General features: G+C 31.0%; 2 protein-coding genes across 3 annotated transcripts; one reads left to right on the top strand and one right to left on the bottom strand.

Moving 5' to 3' along the window:
* Nucleotides 1-3,111: 3,111 nt before the first annotated feature.
* On the bottom strand, nucleotides 3,112-5,891 carry LOC113400000 (uncharacterized). Its single transcript, XM_026639347.2, is given in 4 exon segments — nucleotides 3,112-3,471; nucleotides 5,087-5,515; nucleotides 5,788-5,828; nucleotides 5,831-5,891. Coding segments are annotated over 4 exon segments (615 nt in total). The 5' UTR covers nucleotides 5,886-5,891; the 3' UTR covers nucleotides 3,112-3,381.
* A 2,270-nt stretch (nucleotides 5,892-8,161) lies between these two features.
* LOC113399956 (sodium-coupled monocarboxylate transporter 1) lies at nucleotides 8,162-19,925 on the top strand. 2 transcript variants are annotated; one of them, XM_064215617.1, is made up of 14 exons: nucleotides 8,162-8,203; nucleotides 8,679-8,831; nucleotides 11,567-11,859; nucleotides 11,981-12,146; nucleotides 12,442-12,553; nucleotides 15,252-15,319; nucleotides 15,400-15,554; nucleotides 16,386-16,629; nucleotides 17,064-17,179; nucleotides 17,584-17,683; nucleotides 18,028-18,198; nucleotides 18,447-18,601; nucleotides 18,752-18,950; nucleotides 19,172-19,925. In XM_064215617.1, exons 2-14 carry the CDS (start codon nucleotides 8,790-8,792, stop codon nucleotides 19,451-19,453), a joined length of 2,103 nt encoding a protein of 700 aa, XP_064071687.1. In that variant the 5' UTR covers nucleotides 8,162-8,203; nucleotides 8,679-8,789; the 3' UTR covers nucleotides 19,454-19,925. The 2 variants fall into 2 exon arrangements, with proteins under 2 accessions (XP_064071687.1, XP_026495066.2); XM_026639281.2 differs by lacking the exon at nucleotides 8,162-8,203 and having other exon boundaries at nucleotides 8,446-8,831.
* Nucleotides 19,926-20,126: the final 201 nt, after the last annotated feature.

Consider the following 20,126-nt stretch of genomic DNA (forward strand, 5'->3'; position numbering starts at 1 on the left):
TAATGCTTGTTGACTTCCAGGCAGGAGACATAACGTACATATGTATATAATTTTATTCAACTAACATGACTGTATTTTTAGATGTTGAAAAAGAGTAACTACTGAGTTTCTTGCCGGTTCTTCTCGGTAGAATCTACATTTCGAAACGGTGGTAGCTTTACTTTAAATAGTTTGTTAAATGACGATTCAAAAGTGCTTGTAAAAGCCTACTTGAATAAAGTATATTTTGATTTTGATTCTAATAAAATACATTTACAAAAGTTCGACATATTGTAAGTTTCTTAATAATGTCTAAATTATTGATAATTAAGTTGTTATTAGTAGTTAGCTAGATTGGTATTAGTGGAACGACTACTAACGATCCTAAGCTGTTACGGAACAATGATTTTATGGAGACTTCTCCATCAATATCTACTTGGATATACAATTTTTAGGTATATGTTTTGATAGAGAAAATAATACTATATTTTTTTTTATAAAGACTTCGAAGTACAATATTAACCACTGTGGTTTATTACGGGAAGCGAATAATTTATCAGCAAAGTGGAACCCTGTAGTATATTTCTATATAAATTATCGTCTCGCGCGGTCTTATTATAGTAGTATAGTGAAGTGACACCTATTTATAATAGAAACAAAAACGCTTCAAGTAAAATGGAGGTAGGCAAATAGAGCTCCCAATCTGATTGGACCACAAAATAAAACAAAATTAAAAAAATATGATTGCATCTAGAATCAATCGTATTTTCTGTGATATAAGAATAAATATATAATCTTTTACAAAATATGTATGCACCTAGACATCGCCTTAAGAATCTCCAAAAAAACGTCATTCAATTTATTGTTCTGTTTCATGGCCGGACCGTGAGTTTAGGGGGCTCTGGGCTAATACTATTTAGGGGCCCCACTTAAGACACACCTGAAAGTAGACTTGAATTAAATTAATTGAATGGGTTTGATTAATTGCAAGATTCGCAAACCATACGATGTGTTTAATTTAATAAAATGTTGGATTATTTCGCATTATCGTCTATTTTTGACTTTGACTTGACTTGACTTAGCTGGGGGCCCCTTGAATCCACGGGGCCCTGGGCTGAAGCCCAAAAAGCCATACGGTAGATCCGGCCCTGTTCCGTTTATAATATATAATATATCTGTTTTATTTACGAGCGTACGCTTTTACTATGAATTAGTATATTTGAATTCTTAGCATAATCCTACGAGCCATAAGTACACAACATAATGGATCACTTCATCCATACTATCCATACTTCCATATAATATAATATATATAATATAATATGGACCGATTGAAATGAAATTTGGCACACAAATAGTCTAGAGCCTGAGAAAGGACATAGGCTACTTTTTATTTGGAAAAAGTGCTGTAAAGGGTTGAAAAGCCCCCTTTTCAATGAAAGGTTGTACGTCGTTGAAAGTATTGTCATTTTTAAAACTAGAAGCATAAAACTTGGATTTTAGGCTGTACACTTATAAACTAACATATCATGACACACATTGAGTAGCGAATTTTGGAAATTCATTCGCTGTTTTATGAAAAAAAAAAAATAAACAACTAATTGTAACATCATTTATTTGCTATGTACCTGCTTTTTGTTTCTTTTATATTTTATTTTGTTATTATTGTATAGTTTTAAGTCTATAAGTGTTGACAACGAATACCGATGTACGGATAAATCCAATAGGGTTTTTGTTACATCGTTTTTAATACAGTACAATATAAATAAAATGTATATTCACTTAAAATAAATAAATAAAAAAATAAAATTTAATCCTATTTATCATCTAGGCGTGCTATGTAAAAAGATTTCCATATGATACTATCCGCTGCCGTATTAGATAACATGTAGGCGAATTATGTGTGAAGGCAAATCGCATAAAGCGCGAATTCTTTTTTTTAAACATAGTTGCAAGACGTCAAATGGCATATTCCGATCTTGTTTGGTTACTATTTACACTACATATTGATTATTACTACAGAATCCGCCAGCATATACGTACTCTAATATAGCCTTCTCCTCTATACTGGAACTAATCAATGAGATACGTAGACAATTTTAATACTTTTACTGATTGTTATATTCCTAACATAAACATGCTACTAAGCATTTCTTTGCATTTAAAATCAGCTCCTTTTTTAAAACCTTTATTTAATAAAAACATAGTGATTGCTTGTACAGCTAGATCTGAATGATTAATTTTCACCTATCTCTTTCTATCAGCGCCCTGATATTAAGTATAGTATTAGTATAAGTATATATTGTGTAGTATTAGAGTATTAGTAAATTTGATATAGGTCTGTGTACCTATTGAATACATTGTCTGCTTAAAAACACACTTGTAAACACATAATAATAAGTAGACATCATAGTTTGTCATACTTTGTCCGGAAGCAGTCAGCATAGCGGTACTCTTGAGTTCGTGAAAGTGAAAATACTGAATTGCTGGGACATAATGCCGTGAGACACTTCTCATAATGTCTATATTATACTACGAACGTGGTCGACTTACATCACAACGGAAACACATACAATCCTAGTAATGTAGACCTTGCGTGACACAACTCTAATACTTACTACTGAAAGAATAGACTCTTACTTATATATGTATATAAGTATTTTTATCTTAATTACAAAATTATTATTTTCTTAGTCAATCATTTAGTAAGAATATATTTTACTTGCAAATATTACTTCAGCATTCTAATCTGATTCACAAGTTTTCACTTTTAGCACACAACTAAATGTCCTCCCTTGTTAACACCTTACGTAATTATTTCTTGTTGAAAATTATTTTCAAACATTTTTGTTACTAATCTAACACCTGAGAGACATTTTGACATCATTTGATTAGTCATTTGATATCTATTGTGATGTAGTTTTAGCGTAAGGAATTCTTACATGCGTTTTTGTACAAAATTATACTTTTTGTAAGCATTTAGACTCGATATATTCAAATGTTTTTTTTAAATATAATACGAGTAAAAAAGTGAACCAACAAAGTTACTCAATTACAGGTATATATAGGTATATAATAACACTACAGATTATTTAATAAAAACATTTAATAATAAGTATAAAATAGTATTTACATGCGCACATCAATTTGATGCAAGATAAAAATAAATTTGCACTAAGGGTTGGCTTCATGCCATTGAATCCAGTCATCGGTAGCGATTGCCCTCAAGATTTACGGTTCACCATCTGACTCTGTTCATATCAAGTATGCAGTTTACGTAACAACATTCGAATATTTTAGTGTATTATTGGTATGGTAGCTATGTTCTGCTTTTAATTGACAGCTTATTGTTGTTGGTATACCGTTAAAAGAAAAGGCATGCAGGCGAACTTTGTAATCATTTTAAGGAGCACCATATTCTGATGATGGAGCTGAAGCTGGTGGCCCATACTCTGGTGCTGGAGGAGCGGCGGCGGGGTATCCTTCTTGTTTCTGTAAAATAAATATTTTATTAGGATTTAAAATAAATAAGGCGGAATAAAAAGTACGGTTGCTAATATTAGCAATAGCAAAAACATTAACTTTTAATGTTGTTTAATTGATTTTTTCATATCTCACCTTAAAATCTTAAATACCGTTAGATAATAACATCTAACAGTACAAAGATTTTATATTATTATCTCTCGCAAGATTGTAAACTGTTGAAAGATTGAGAACGATGATTTAACTTACAATAAAACGTATACAATTTCGGTAGTTTAGGTATAATCTTTCGGTTAGGTTAGGTTTTTATAATTAAAGGGCCCCATCCTTTTCTCTACACGAAAAACGAAACCGTACAATAATCTATAGATATTTAATATTATAAATGTGAAAGTAACTCTGTCTGTCTGTTTATCTGTATGTCTGTCGCTCTTTCAGTGCCAAACCAATGAACCCAATTTGATGATATTTGGTATGAAACAAACTTGAACTCCAAGGAAGGACATAGGCTTCTTTTTTACCTTACACATGACAACCAACCCCGAAAACGCGAGCGATGCCGCGGGCGACAATTAGTAATTTTATAAAACTATGAATTTATATTAATACTTTTCGTGGCGAACAAATATTGACAAATTAAATAGATTAAAAAAGTTGTGATACAAAATATGTTATATTTTCTATATGTATATAGAAGATTAAAAATATAATTAGTGGTTAAAATTACTTTTTTTTTGCCGTCGTCCCATTATGTTGCGTTATTTTAAATCTGTGTTTACAGTTTTGTTTTCGGCGGTTCGACATCATTTCCTACCTACATAGTAAATAATACTTATGACATATTTGTGCTTAGGTTGTTCATTTACACAATCTTAATTATAACTTTGTCTATGTGTACTGATGATATTTCATGTAAACATGAATATAACATTTCATTACAAAATCTTCACAACCAATTTTTTCAGCTGAAATTGTTTTTACCGTATATATTTTTAAGCTACTACATTTGTTCATAATTTGCCTGTTCTAACCTATCCTATCACGGATATTTTATAAAACTGCAATTGAAATAATTTCTGCCTCAATGTTCCTGGAGAATACATTTGCTGTATCACCACACCGTATGTTTTTGAAATGCTCATCCCATAATCGGGTTTTACGGCACCCACTTTTTTATTTATTTTAGGAAAGCAGCTATGCAAATATTTAGATCATTGTAGTCAATTATGCTGTTACTGAGAAATTTTGGACAAATAACACAATAACTTTTTATCGGACCGACTTTTGGTTTGAACCCAGAACTTCAGAGTCTATAGTCTTTTAGCTATATATAACTATTAGACCAACGCAATCAAAACAAATTACTACGAGTATATTGTTGTATTCCCTTTCCAACCGGAACACAAAAATACATTTACAGCAAGTAGTTTTGTACGACTATATATTGTTCTAAATAATTAAAGATGACTGAGAGATATAATTGACGATTATGATATTTTCGTTGAATACCTATACTTACGCAAATTAACATAAGCCTTACCTCGTCGACACCAATAAATAAATACGTTTTTTCACACGCGAAACGTACAACAAAATGATACAAAAGAACTATTTAAAATCATACCTGGGTCTTATATCTGATGAAGTAAACTTCTGGTTTGGAAGGTTGGGTGGGTGCTGGAGTGGGAATAACGATCTCTGGTTGCTCTTCCGGCTTCTTGACCAATACGTAAACAAGTGTCTTCTCTTCGTTTTGTGGCTGCACAGGAATTATCGGTGCGGTCGGAGTCGGCGGGGTAGGTGCCTTAATGAAAACTATTTTGTAGTGTTTCTGTGGTGGTGGCACGTATACCGGCTTGCGCAGAGCGGGCAATTCGTTGTCTGGTGGCGGCACATGTACGTACACATGTTTGTGTACGATAGGCTGTTGTGGTGGTCCATACTGTGCCGCCGGTACACCGTATGAGGTAGATGGTGGCCCGTACGATGATGGCGGTTCAGGACGTGCAACAACGCATGCTGCGATTACCGCGAATACCAATGACCGTAATACCTGCAACCAAAAAATACCCCAATTAAATAGATATATATATACCCCAAAAGAAGTTAACATAATATGTATATTCGAAAAAAAAAAAATTTTTTTGAGCAAAAATGATCTTTTCTGTAAATTTTACAAGTTTTTTGTTCTTATAGATCCAGGATAGTTTCAGTAGATATGTTAATATTACTAAAATTAAATCCCATATTCACTTTCCAATTTGAATGTCACAAGACCACTAGGTTAAAAATTATTAAATGGCACAAGCACACTACGGGACCTACCATTTTGTCGCACATCCTTGCAACGTGATTAGACAGTTTTGAATGTGTAATGTCCAGTGAACAGATATACCTGCGTATATATGAGCTGTGCGCTCCATATCCGGGGAGGGGACTTTCGATGGCTCTCATGCTTTGCGCAATGTGATGGGCTCACACGTCACCCTACCCCTGGCTACGCTCGGAGCGTAGATGAAAGCCTAATGGTAAAATTACTCCTCAATGTCGATATGAACATTTAAAAAATACTTTTTAAATTGTATTCGTTCTAAACTACAGTATACAATGTGTGATAATATATAAATATGGTTTTAAATATAAAATATCTTACAAAGTTTTTAGAATTTAGTAAGACATCTGATACTGTAATTAAAAATTAGGGAAATCATTGCAAGTCAATAAATCTACTCCTGTCCTATATAGTTTTGTTGATCGTTACTTGTACTATAATACTTAATCGTTTATCATATTTTTTAATCTACAAAAAGTCGTTATTATTATATAATTAATGTAATAGAACATAATGAGTATTGTTATACACCAGCATGAAACCTTAATTTTGTTAATTGTATAATAAATAAGGTTTCAATTCAAACATTACTGGAGCGAATATTTTCTATGAAAAATGTAAAAAAAAATAATTTTGTTATCTATATACCAATACATATTTTTTAAATCTAAATTTCAAAAGTCAGTAAGCATATACATATGTTGTAAGTATATCTTACCGTACCCGTAGGTTATTGATTTATCGATCTATTTACCCACGAAGGTACGTGGAGGTTCACGTTACAACAATTTTATCCGCGTTAATGTGTTAATTAAATGAAATTTAATTGAAAATTCTATATTCAAAGCAATCAGTTCGGTAGTAAAAATAAATAGAAAAACGTATTTTTAAAAACAATCATATACCTATCTGTCTCTTGGTGGCTTTACTGTTTATCGTTGTGGAGTTCCTTTGTTTGGGATCAATACTGGATCAGGTCATGCTTACCATTATAAAGCATTGTTATTGGAACTGAACCAACGTGTAATGAATTGGTTCTAATTCTGCTAACAAGATTTGACTTTAAGAAATTATCCTGCAAATTAAATAAAAGCTTGTAAAAACTGGAGACGTACAAATATAGATAGTTCATACATATGTATATAAAAAATATGGAGGATTTGTTAATAGCATCAGTTATGAGTTCACATAAGTGATATTTAACAGAGCTGAAAGACGAAACGAATAACAAAATTTAAATTCCAATTTTATGAGTGCAACAAATGTTGGTGGAAAAAAATAAAGCCTAAATACAACTATTTCGTCTGCTGATTTTATAATCAGCAGAAGAAATGGACCCACCCTCTGCTCTACGTTGAACGTGTGCTATAGTTTAGTTAATAATAATATACAAGGAAATAAGTACCTTAATAATAAGAAGAAACCTTATTATAGTATTTATTGTTTTATTGTAGTAGGTAGGCAGACTGATAGGCTATACAATCTTGTTTTCACGAAACCTCGTCGATAATTAACAAATTTATACAGAAACGCATTGCACTTGTGAAGAATATACGTTTTGCTGAACCATAAGGTATTTCAGCCTGTATAGATCACCGTTAAGTTTTATGTCGTCGGGATTGTGACTCGCAAAAGAACTCAAGACCTAACTGTCACTGTAAGATAGCTGACTCCTTGAGAAAACGCGCTTTTGTCCGAAGAACGAACTTCACAGCATGTCTGTTTTATTCAAGAAATATTAACTATCCCTTACATGGCCAATGCACTAATAACCTTGGGAAGTAAGACGTTATTGAAGCGTGAATGAGACAGTGTAATTAATCTCTTGTGCCATTAATTACACTGTCTCACTCACCCTTCAAACCAACAAATAATGCTGTTTGGTGGAAGAATATCTGTTGTACTTTTGTTCTTTAAAAAAAACCTTATAACTAACGAAATAATATTTGATTATGCCCGAAAAATATATACTTATTTGTTTTACAACCAGTCCTCTGCCCAAAGATTGCCTGGAAGTAATCGCTGTATTAGCGATAAGGCTGCCTTCATTCATACAACTTTTGTTTAATCCATATGTATTATTTAGTTTAAAGTATAAATAAATAAATAAATATGATTAAGTATATCATTACGGTTTGCTCTCGAGCACAATATATTATTAAAATTATGTCGATATTAACAAAGTGTATGCCTAATAAGACGCTAAATAAGCGTGCAGCGATAGTCCAGCATTGAGCCGTTTCTTTTGATTGATTCCACGCTTTACCATTCGTGTGAGCTGAGACGCAGAAGTATACTAATAAAAAAAACAAAGAAAATATACATTTTTGTTTTATGTTAAAGACTAAATTTAGTGTATATTTTATAATTTAGTGTTTATTTTTTATATTTCATTAGTGACGATTGAAGGTATTTTTTTTTTAGTGTTTTATGTTACTAGATAACAATTTATATTACAAAATATTACTAGTTTAATTGATGATATTTGTATAAATGCAATTGATTATTTAAAAGACATCATAATTGAATGTCATTATGTAAATAAAAGAATTTTACGACTCTTTCTTAAAATAATCTAAAAATTAACCTTCAGCTATACGATCAGTTATCAATGTTTATAGAAGTCATTGATGAAACACTTTTTATGAGAATGTTTGTGAGTACGAATTATTCTGAAGTGATCTTTATTTTTAATGTATCTTTAATTTGAAATTCTTATTAAGAAACGAGTCTGATTGTGTTTATTTAAGTAGGTATCAAACGCGTAGGACTTCTCGCGTGAGCCCTCGTCTCTTTTAGTCAGTTAACTATTCCGTATGATTGGAGACTTAATTACTATTTATTGGTGTACACATATAGAGCACATTTTACGACAGTTTCACAGTCTTATAGGACGTTCGGTGCGACAAAATCAGGAAACAATCACAACTGATCCTCATTTCCAAGAAGGACATGTAAATAATCGTGAGTCTTGTGGGTTTACTATACAGCAAAAATGGGCTTATTCAAAAATTATAGGACAGAAAATGCTTTTCAGGTAAGTGGTTATGTTCGTATAAATAAATTGTTTAGGCATTTCGAATTTCAATTTTTTAGATCTTGTTTATAGATTAGTCAGGAGTGTTATTTAAAACATGATTATATATTTCCCAATATAGGTAGGTTAGGAAATAAGTACGTATTTTGTCAATACATATGTGTACTGCAATATGTATGATATTATATACTTATAACATCTCAGGGGTTTTGTAGAAGAGGTTTCTGGGATATTTATTAAAATTTTATATTTTTATAATAATCTAGAATATTCATTTATTTTTTTACAAATGTAAGCCAAGATATTTTGAACTAAATTTAATTTGTTATAAACTGTAGTATCCGAAAACCTTAAAGTACTCTAAATATTATATAGTAAGTGTCTAAAATAAAAAGTAGTTTAGTAAATATTTAAAGAAACAAGATTTCCTAAGAATTAACATGCAAAATTTCATGCAAATAGAAGTAAGATTTAAAACTGCATCGAATTGTTTGGCTACGGTACCCTAAACTACGACATAAGAAAATTACACGTAATGCAATATCAACATAACTTTAATATTTCTACTGGATTAGTCTAAAAATAAAATAATTATGTCAAGTTTAATTTGCAGTTAGAATTATTACTGTTTTATATAAAAATAGAAAAAAATAAGTTAGTGTATTGTAGATTTAAAGATGAATAAAATCATCGATCGCAGTCACGTAGACTAAGTATTAATTGTGTAGTCCACGACTAATTCGTCTGAAGTTTATTCTAAAAACGTAATTGTATATTCGTCAGCCACCGCGAAAACTTTCGCAACCATTATTTGGTAAGGAATACATTCCAATATATTTTAGTAATCAAGATGGATTTTGTTTAAGAATAATTAACGGCATCACAATGTATCTGCTTGACAGGCCTCTCGCTTTAGATAATTAATTGACCATTTTAGAAATACTTACCCAAATAAGCATTATACAATGAAAATATAGTCATTTTGTAATTTTAAATCTACAAATGTAAAATTGTCTGTTTCTCTTTTTAATATACTTAGGTATATTCTATACCTTAATATTTATATCTAACTATAAAAATGTAAACTTTAAACTGCCCCATAGGTCTCTAGAACAACGATTACGATTAACGATATATTATTTATAGGTCATATTTTCCATTTTTTAATTACGAAATGATTTTTACTATCAAAATATCTAGATATGAGTGTTATAACATAATAGCCGACATCATCAAATCAATCAAATTTTTAAGTCAGAAAAAGTAAACTAATCAGTTTAGTGCTTACGAGTACCGAGTAGGTAAATTGTTTCGGTAATTTTAGTCTTCCGAACAATCAGGTTCAGAGAAAAAGAGAAAACCCAAGTGATAAGATATAATAAAACGTATTATACATACTTAATTCGATGTATGTAACATCTTCCCCGTTCAGTTAATTTTTTTATTTAATAATTCTACCGTTATATTTTATTAACATTTATTTATATGATTCATCTTGGTCAACAAAACGAAACGCTTTTAAAATATCTCTATTAAATATCCCTTCATCAATGCTCACTCGTTAATTGTTAGGAATGTTGTTGACTCAAATATTGTCTTCCAACCCATCTCCCATGAGTCGGCCTTAACAGGATTTAAAAGGCGGCTAATACCGGAATCTACCGCCTTAAGGAAGTAATAGAGAGATTGAATCCGGTTTTTTCCGCTCTGTAACTAGTTTTACTATCAGCGTGCCTGAAAGTAACTAGCTCGATGACTTAGTAGTAAAACAATGCGCACTAGGTTAGCGTCATGCAAATGTTTTGATGATTTTGTCGAAGAATTTATACACTCCATAATTCGGAAATATTTAGAAGTGAGCGAATCATTGCCAACATTAATCCAGTCATTTAAATTATTAGGGTATAGTTCTGCGAAATGAAATCGTCACAGTCATTTTTATATTCAATGGGAGAAGATGCATTTTCATGATCAGCAGGGTCAACCATACAATTTACAGAGAATAATAGTGATCAATGTTTCATTTCAACTCTTATACCAGAACTATTCAAAGCTTAAATAAAAAAATATATTTATATCATATACCTACTCATTGCAATACAAAAAATATTGTTACGCTGACTAATGTCATCCTATTCAAAATACTTGCCGAGAAGATGTACTTTAACTAGTCGTTTTATTAGAAAGATGCATTTCTGCTTTTGTCTGCGATTCCGTAGGATGTAATGACATAATGTCTTCCTAACAATTTGATTGTCGGGTTTCATTCCATTTATCCGCCATAATTAAAAAAGCAGTACGGTCCCTGTTAATTGATTCGAAGAGATCAATGAGTAACACCCACTGCTCAGTAATTAAACAATTGAAAATAATTGCTCTTTAAAATACAATTTGTAAAGAGACTTTACATATTTTTAATTTTGGTATGTTTGTTTTAAAACTTTAATAATCTGGGGGCTAATTCTATCTTACGATACTTTCCCGAATCTCGATCCATCATCGACAAATCCTCACAAAAACAAATCTCAGCTTTATCGTAACTGATGGCAATTCTACTTATTTATACCGCTTACGATACGATCTGGATTATATTTCGAACCAACTTTGATTAGTAGAATAGGAAAACGGCTGAACGGCAACCATTAAGAGAATCGATTGCGATAAAGTAACAGTTTGTTAATAGAATTTGCGCCCAGATTTGCTACTGAATATCCTAAATATACTCTTCTTTACAGGAAATTTTAGCATTAATTTGGATTTTGAATTTCATATCCTCAACACAAGCAACCAAGCTTCCTCTTGAACAAAATAGTACCAATAATTCTGATATATTTCAACCAAGAAATGAAACTAAGGCTTCACTGTTTACATGGGAGGATTACAGTGTTCTTGTTGCGATGCTTATTATCTCCTGCGCCATAGGCGTCTTTTACGCATATTTTGGTGAAAAGCAGCTGACAGGAGATGATTTTTTACTGGGAGGATCTTCTATGGGAACATTTCCAATGGCTTTAAGTTTAGCAGCAAGGTATTGTATTTTGGTTTGTTACGAATTCCGTAAAATTTTGGTACAACCATAATAGTACAATTGATAATATAATAATCCATTCATTTTATATAAAGGTTTAATAATGCATTTATTTTTACAGCTTTATTACAGCCATTGAGCTACTAGGAAATCCAGCCGAAATGTACGTGGCGGGTGGACAATTTTGGATGATATGCTTAGCTTTTGTACTTGTAATTCCCGTGACTAGTCATCTATATCTTCCGGTTTTTATGAGACTAAGATTAACATCATGCTATGAATATCTGGTAAGAGACGTACATACATACAAATGAAACATAAATAATGATAATGTAGATAACTATCGAATAAAGCAAAAAGTAATACCTCTTCTACCACCGCTTGTACGGATTATAGGTAGCTATTGGTATATTTTGTTCCAATAATGGAACAAAATATACCATTGTCATTGTATAAACAAAGACATAACAAAAAAAATATTATAAAAGTCATAACCCTCCTTATATAATACACTCTTCGATATTAATAATAAATATTATTTTATTTAATGAATATATTTATTAAGAAGTAAATGTTTAACAGGAAGTCCGTTTCTGCAAATCAATGCGTGTTTACGCGAGCGCACTCTACATGATGCAAATGATATTGTATACGGCAGTGGCTGTATACGCTCCAGCACTCGCACTATCTGATGGTAAAGAAATTATCATTTTATTTTATCATCGTTCATTCTTATTTTTGTTCATACGAGACTTTTCTTCACTGAGAATTTTCTCAAAATGATAACCGGTGACGAAAGAAAGTAATAAATTGTTTTTTTTTTTTTAATTCTCAACTTAGTAAGGATGTAACTGCTACGTGTCAGTTGGGTAAAATGACTGATAGAGTCATTAAAGTTAAGGTTATTGATATTGCAACTTTTAAATACATAATAAAATTACATCATAATTGCATTGATTTTAATGTGTTAGTAAAAGTAGGTAAGGTCGAAATACAGTAAGATAATATTCTATTTGTATGCAACGTTCTGTTTTATGATAAAACACTTCTAAAATGAACTGTGGAGAAACATGTAAAAATTATGTGTGATGTAACGATATAATAGCATATCACGTAATTAGCAAATAATCTTAGCAATTATATTTGAATACGTATGTTTTTTTATGGCTTATATAAGCTGTTTTTATATTAAAATTGTGTCAGCACGTAATGGTCAAGTTATTTTGTACTCCAATCATAATAATGGTCATATAATTACAGATGTTTAAATGATTTATTATTGTGAGATGAAATTAAATATAAAAACAATTTTATAAGTATTAAATAAACTTTATAAATTTATTTATAAAGATTAATAGTTGTATTCAATTCGTAACGTACAAATATTTTACATAAATTCATTGGTTCACGGTGCCCAAAACCATTAGAAAAATAAAATATATGTATTCTAATCACGGTTATCTGGTCCCTACAACACGTACCGGTTACCCAATAATACTTCGTATAATTCACGGTCGTATTATATTGCAATAAACTACGTTTAAATATGTTTACATAGGTACATCTCTATCGTAAAAATATAGTCGTAAGTATATAGTTAAATAAGAATTAATACAATTCTACGTTTCTATATATCCATATCTATGACATTAAAAGAGATTAGGTAAAATAACAAAATAGTTATGCGAATTATACTTTTAATAAAACAATACAAACGTACAAAGTCGCGTATCACAGTAAACTAAAAACAGATTAAGAAAAAGCGAAACACATCATATGACATTAAAGAGAGATCTATAAAGATATTCATAACGCATTAAGTGTTATAAAGCCTGTAACATCAAAGTGACTCTTGCACAATGGGATGACAATAGCGTCATAAAATTAATTCATAGATAGTGTTCGCAAAGTGTTATTCTTAAAAGTTTCGTAACTATTTAACTTATAATTCACATTAATATTCGATCGTTATTTGTTACCCGTTAAGTAAAAGTTGCGTTAAAATTACATAACATTAAAACTTTTTAATGTAGTTAAACATAATTATTTAATTTACTTCATTGACATACTTGCTCTCCTAGAAAATAATTGAACTGTTTTTGTTGATAGGTACCTATCAAAATTATATGAAACTCATAATTCCGAAATATAGAAAAATATATAAACCATCACAAAGCAAAGATTGCAAATAATCCGCTAGTAAGTTAATCAAACGCACATTGGCACACAACATCGTTATATCATCAAATATTAATTGAAATCGCAAAACAAATTGATGATACATTCGATGAAATTTTCAAACGTTGGATTTTTTTATTGAATTAAAAAATAAAGATATCCATTTAATAAATATAATTCGGCTACAATCATACAAAATAATGTTACTTGCAACGAATTGATATTTAATAGATTTACAAATTACCTCTGGAGTATAAAAATCAGGATTTTCAGCAAGTAGGAATAAGGGAACATTTAAACGGATCATATTAGTGTAACCATAAATTAGGACTGAAATACAACTCAGTACATACATGTCGTATACAATTGTAGGGATTAAAGAAAAATAGTTTCAATGAAGGATGCTTGATTATGATTCAATAGAATGGATTATCAAAACCACGTAATTCCTAAGTTTTTGCAAAGGATTATAATCATACGTACGAATGGTATTACAATAGCGATGTCACTTGCATATTTGATGTGTTACAAGGCGAAAAAATTTTCGAAACTATATTTGATATATCAGGAGCATACGAATTTTATTGACATTGCATAATCAAGTTATGTATTCAAAAGAGCCCATTGTTCCAAAAGTGGAGAGTGATTGCAGCCCATGAACTTATTATAATATTATTATTGTAACGTATAACATACTTGTTACGTTAAGGGTAGTGTAGAATGAAATCGTAGGTAGTTCTTTTTTTATCGAAGCGGCTTCATACCTCCATGTTGTAGCCGCTTAAATATTTTTTTTATTAATATGCATATCTAGGAAATATAATATTAATACTACTCAGAAAATCTGGTCATCCTATTCAGTGCAAATCTAAACATTGTTCCTGAAATAATAATTGCGCGTTAACATTATTATATTGAAATTAAACTCTACACTGTCATTGTTTATAATATAAACTAACATACTTATTTATGTTAAGTGATTATTGATAAAACAAAAACTAAACTAAATAGATACTGTATTGTTAATAGTAAGTTTAGAAATCTTGCTTAACTATAATTCACTTTATACCTAATCAAAGACAATAAGACCTAGACTCAGAAAAAATTATTACTTTTTAATGATGTAATATATTCCTAACAGATACAAAAGTTTGTCCTATGGCGACGTTCGATAAATCAACAAGTAATTAATCGTTGTATTTTATAAATTACAGTGACCGGATTAAATACGTATTTGGCAGTATCAGTGGTTTATATAGTGTGCATATTCTATGCATCTCAGGTAAGCGCTGTACAAGTAACTTCCTAAACTGTTACTCTCTTTCGGGGGTATTTTAACTAATTATAAAGTAATTGTTTTAGGGTGGAATGAAAGCAGTTATTATGACTGATACTTTTCAGTCAGCAGTCCTTCTTGGGTCATTGGCCGCAGTTCTTGCACTCGGTGTAGCCCAAGAAGGTGGCTCTGACTCCATTTGGGATCATGCCCGACGCACTGACCGACTACACTTCTTTGAGTAATTATATAATTGTACTTATATATTTAAATTTACATTTTGTCATTATTTCATATTTTTACGTAATATATTTATTCGAGAAGCTTAAATTCTTTGACAATAACACCAGGAAATACAGCTTTAATTTCAAATATTAAAATATTATATAACACGCTCTATGTCAGGCCAATAAAAAATTAAATTTTTTGCATAGTTTGAAAATAATAGACCACAATAACAATACAACTAAAAGATGATTGTAACTATAAAATAAAATGATTTTCATTTATAAAAAATTGAACAGATAACTGTTACGCGCTAATAAATTAGTTTTTTTATTAGGATATTAAACTATGGCTCTTTCTAAAAGCAAAGGAACAATATTATCAGAATTTGTTTGTTATATTCTAAATGCTAAGGACAGTGCATACAGTACTAAATTACATAAAGTATAATTTACATATATGTGTGAAAAGACATTATAATTATTTTGCTAAGGAACACTTAATTTTGATAAATCTTGATGTTTTATTTAAAAAAAAAATTGTAAACGCAGAAACAAAATGGCTAGTAAACAGCTAATTAATCTCTTTAAAAAATATTATAAAAAATATTATAAGACTACATTTAAAAAAAATAATCAATTATTTTTATATAATGCAATTAATATCATTTTATTCGTCACATTTTAATGCGAGTAGTATTTTTAAAAGAAACGTAAATTTGCTAAAACTAAAATAAATTAAGGCATTTCATTTACATCTCAATGTTAAAACACAGGGATAAGTGCCAGGTCATGAGATATTATAAAAACAATCTGTTTCAAAAATTATAAAACATTTTTTGTTTTAGCATGAATCCGGATCCCACCGTGCGACATTCATTTTGGTCAGTGGTGGTCGGCGGCACTATATACTGGATAAGCATGTTTTGTGCCAATCAAGCTTCTATACAAAAGTATTTATCAGTGGAACGCTTATCTCAAGCTCGAATTGCTCTTTGGGTTTCTGCTATCGGCTTAGTATCGGTCTATTCAGTGAATTTCGCTACTGGGGCTCTCTTAGCCAATCACTACGCAGGATGTGATCCGATAAAGGTATTATATTCTTCAATAAATAATTCTAGACAATATTAAAATCATTTATTTGAAATACAACAATAATTTATTAATAAGTTTTATAACTACGTCGAAGGAATGCAAACGAATGCTTAATCATGTTGGTTAAAACCAGTTAGTGATTTCATTTATATGCAACACAATGCATTTTAATAATCTATATAATAGTCTCTTTAATACCAACTAATAATTTAAAAATATTCTCTGAAACCGCCAAGTTCCTAAGTATTTCAGTTCCTAGAAATTGCCGAGCACGAGATGAATAAAATTATAAACACAAATTAAGCATATAATATCTCACAGTATTAGTACTGGCCAGAGTTTGTAGCCGCTTTGTTCTAGTGTCCTACTAATAACTCTTTGTTATCTACGGAAATATATTTTTGCATAAGAAATACATATATTTTCCGCAGGCGGGCGTTATTAACGCTTCAGATCGTCTCCTACCTCTATACGTAGTCCGGCAGCTTGGAGAACACCCCGGTGTGCCCGGCTTTTTTGTAGCAGGCATATTCGCAGCGAGTCTTGGGTATTATAAGAATTCTATTTTTAATTATACTTTACAAATATTTGAAACAAATGTTCGTATTTCTTAAGTTAAATTACACTTTTATTACTAAAACCAAAGTGTACCGAAAGACATGAAGCCAGCTCAGAAACTAATTTTGTAGCACTCAAGTTGTCTTCGGAATTAGGACCTAACTAGAATATACCAGCTGACATACCGGTTTCAATTTGAGAAGTATAGTCTGGGAATTAAGGTCTCAAATTATGGCTCTGTATGCCGACACAATTTCAATTTAAGATTTTGCGAACACATCTAATCGAATGATTTGTTTCAAAGTATTCATAATAGCATGTAGGAAGGGATCTTAGAAGAAAGATATCAAAATCAGTTATTAAATAATTATATTGTTGTTTTAAATTTTTCAGCACTGTTGCATCTGCTTTAAATTCATTATCAGCAATTGCATGTCAAGATTTAGCCACTGGGTTGTTGGGCATCACTTTACCCGAAGAAAAAGGGGCAGCAGTAAGTATGAAATTGTTAAAATATTAAACAATACGCTTAAATTTTTTAACATTACGCCTGGAAACATATTTCGACGTAAAGGAACACGGCAATGCAAATATTTCCCCTATTGTTACGTTATGTACTTTTCAATCGGTTTTAACAACATATGAATCTTCTAACATACAAAACAATAGCCTACATAATAGATATTTTAATTTCCATGCATAATTTAATTAAAGTAATTGGCATATTCTTCTTAAATTTTATAGATAACTCTATCCTTTTTTTGGTTTACGTTTTTTAGATATAATATTCAATGATATAGCTTATGATGTTTATATAGTAAACAATTATATTAACAGATTGCTAGATGGGTTTGTCTTGGATGTGGGGCACTTTCTTTCGCACTAGTATTCGCTGTAGAAAGGTTGGGACCAGTTCTTCAGCTCGCACTCTCTTTCAATGGTATGATCGGAGGTGTCTCACTTGGGCTCTTCAGTCTCGGAATGCTATTTCCTTGGGCTAATGCAAAGGTTAGTTAATTCGATTAAATACAAGTTTTTTTAGTATTGTATATTCTCTGAGACATAAGCTGAGGTGGCCCAGTGGCTAAAACAGGTGTATCTTAAAGAAAATTGCGGGTTCAAATCCGGCCAAGTATCGCTATAATTATAATAATAATTTAAAAATAATGCACTTACATCTACATCATATAACAGCGACAGCATATAATACCAGAATATTATTTTTTTATGTTTCTTATGCAAGTTTTATTTTTCAGGGTGCTATAGCTGGAGGTGTGTTTGGGCTTATTCTGGTGGTAGCTGCGGGTGGCGGAGCGCAATTCGCTCACGTGCCTTTGCCGCGCCTTCCAACATCGATTGATTCTTGCCCAGTATCTCTCAACAATACAACCTTTATTAACTCCGAGCCTGCGTAAGATATCACTTTAGCCACCATACAATTATAATTTCAGAATAGTCCGTTACTTATTTACAACTTTAGTAACTTTAACAAGTTCTTCAAATGTTTTATGGTATGTTTTTATATAGGTCGTGGTAAATCTATAACTTTGCTCATTTACAGAGAAAACCACGATGATGCTGTTTTCTGGCTGTTTAGAGTATCATATTTATGGTATACGAGCTTAGGCTGCGTGGGCACGCTGCTCATTGGTCTAATAGTATCTGTAGTTACTGGAGTAACAGACCCCGCAGATGTTCCCATTGATCTTATCTCACCACCGGTTATCAACTTCCTTAATTCATTGCCCATCAAAATTAAGGTAAAATCTTAATTAAGATTAAAACTTATACGAGTTAGAAATTAATAATTGTACCTACTTATATCAATTTAGTTGACTATATTTACGTAAGCTTTTCCTGCTAATCTTAATATCTCAAAATGTACATTGTTACTTGAAACTCGTACGACGTAGCTTTATTCGTTCAATTCAGTTTATCTTTTTTTACTAAAAAGGACCTTACATTATTTCTTTAAAAATAGAAAGCATTACGAGTGCCAACGCGCATGGGTTCAGAACGACGCAGGAGTTCCAGCGTAAGACCGCCGAATTTAGCCGACGACAAAGACACGAGACGTCGTCGCCGGTTATCTGAACTCGCGGGTGGCGTTTTTTACAGCGACGCCCCCACTCTTACGCGGGGACATGACAACTTGGCTTTGGGGCTGGATTCTGAAAAACCCCCACCGGAAGAAGCCAAACGCAGGAGTTTCAAACTCGACGCTCCATTGAATCACAACGGTCCACAAACTTCTACGTGTTAATGTTAGCTTAGTATGTAAGAGTATCTTATTCGATAATAATAGATGAACTATATAAAGCTTAAAGCTATTTTACAGGATTCGGCTGAATATAATGTAATAACATTCGATTTTATTAAAACAAAAATTAATATTAATGTGATAAGTAAGTACTTACGTAAACCACACATTCATGCATGTTTACACATATTACCTATAAATTACACGTACATTGTGTTGAGAAGACATATTGAGTAACTACATAATGATAAGATATCCTTGCCCTTGGTGTACTTATCATATCATCTGACATTTGAGCAGTTAATCTTATGAAATCTCAAAATTAACGCATCGTTGATTATTTTAAGTCTCAAATTGTCTACGCGTCAGTCTTATGATTATTAATAATTGACGCTTTGTTAGTTTGTACATAAATAATAACTACTTATTTTAATCATAATACTAAAAGTAAATTATAAGATTTTTTACTCACTAACTCTTGACTTTTATTTATTTTATAATTGAATGATAATACATTCATTCAAATTCAACATTATTAAAAATATTATTATATACCTCTCTTGATATGAATACAACTTTTAAAACCTCTTAATATACAAATGTTATTATCAAGGACATTTTGAGCGAGAGTAATAGGTAGTACTTTTATTAAAATTGTGAAGGTCAGGTTTAATCT

Source organism: Vanessa tameamea, chromosome 8 (genome assembly GCF_037043105.1).
Source record: "Vanessa tameamea isolate UH-Manoa-2023 chromosome 8, ilVanTame1 primary haplotype, whole genome shotgun sequence".
NCBI classification, from domain to species: Eukaryota; Metazoa; Arthropoda; class Insecta; order Lepidoptera; family Nymphalidae; genus Vanessa; species Vanessa tameamea.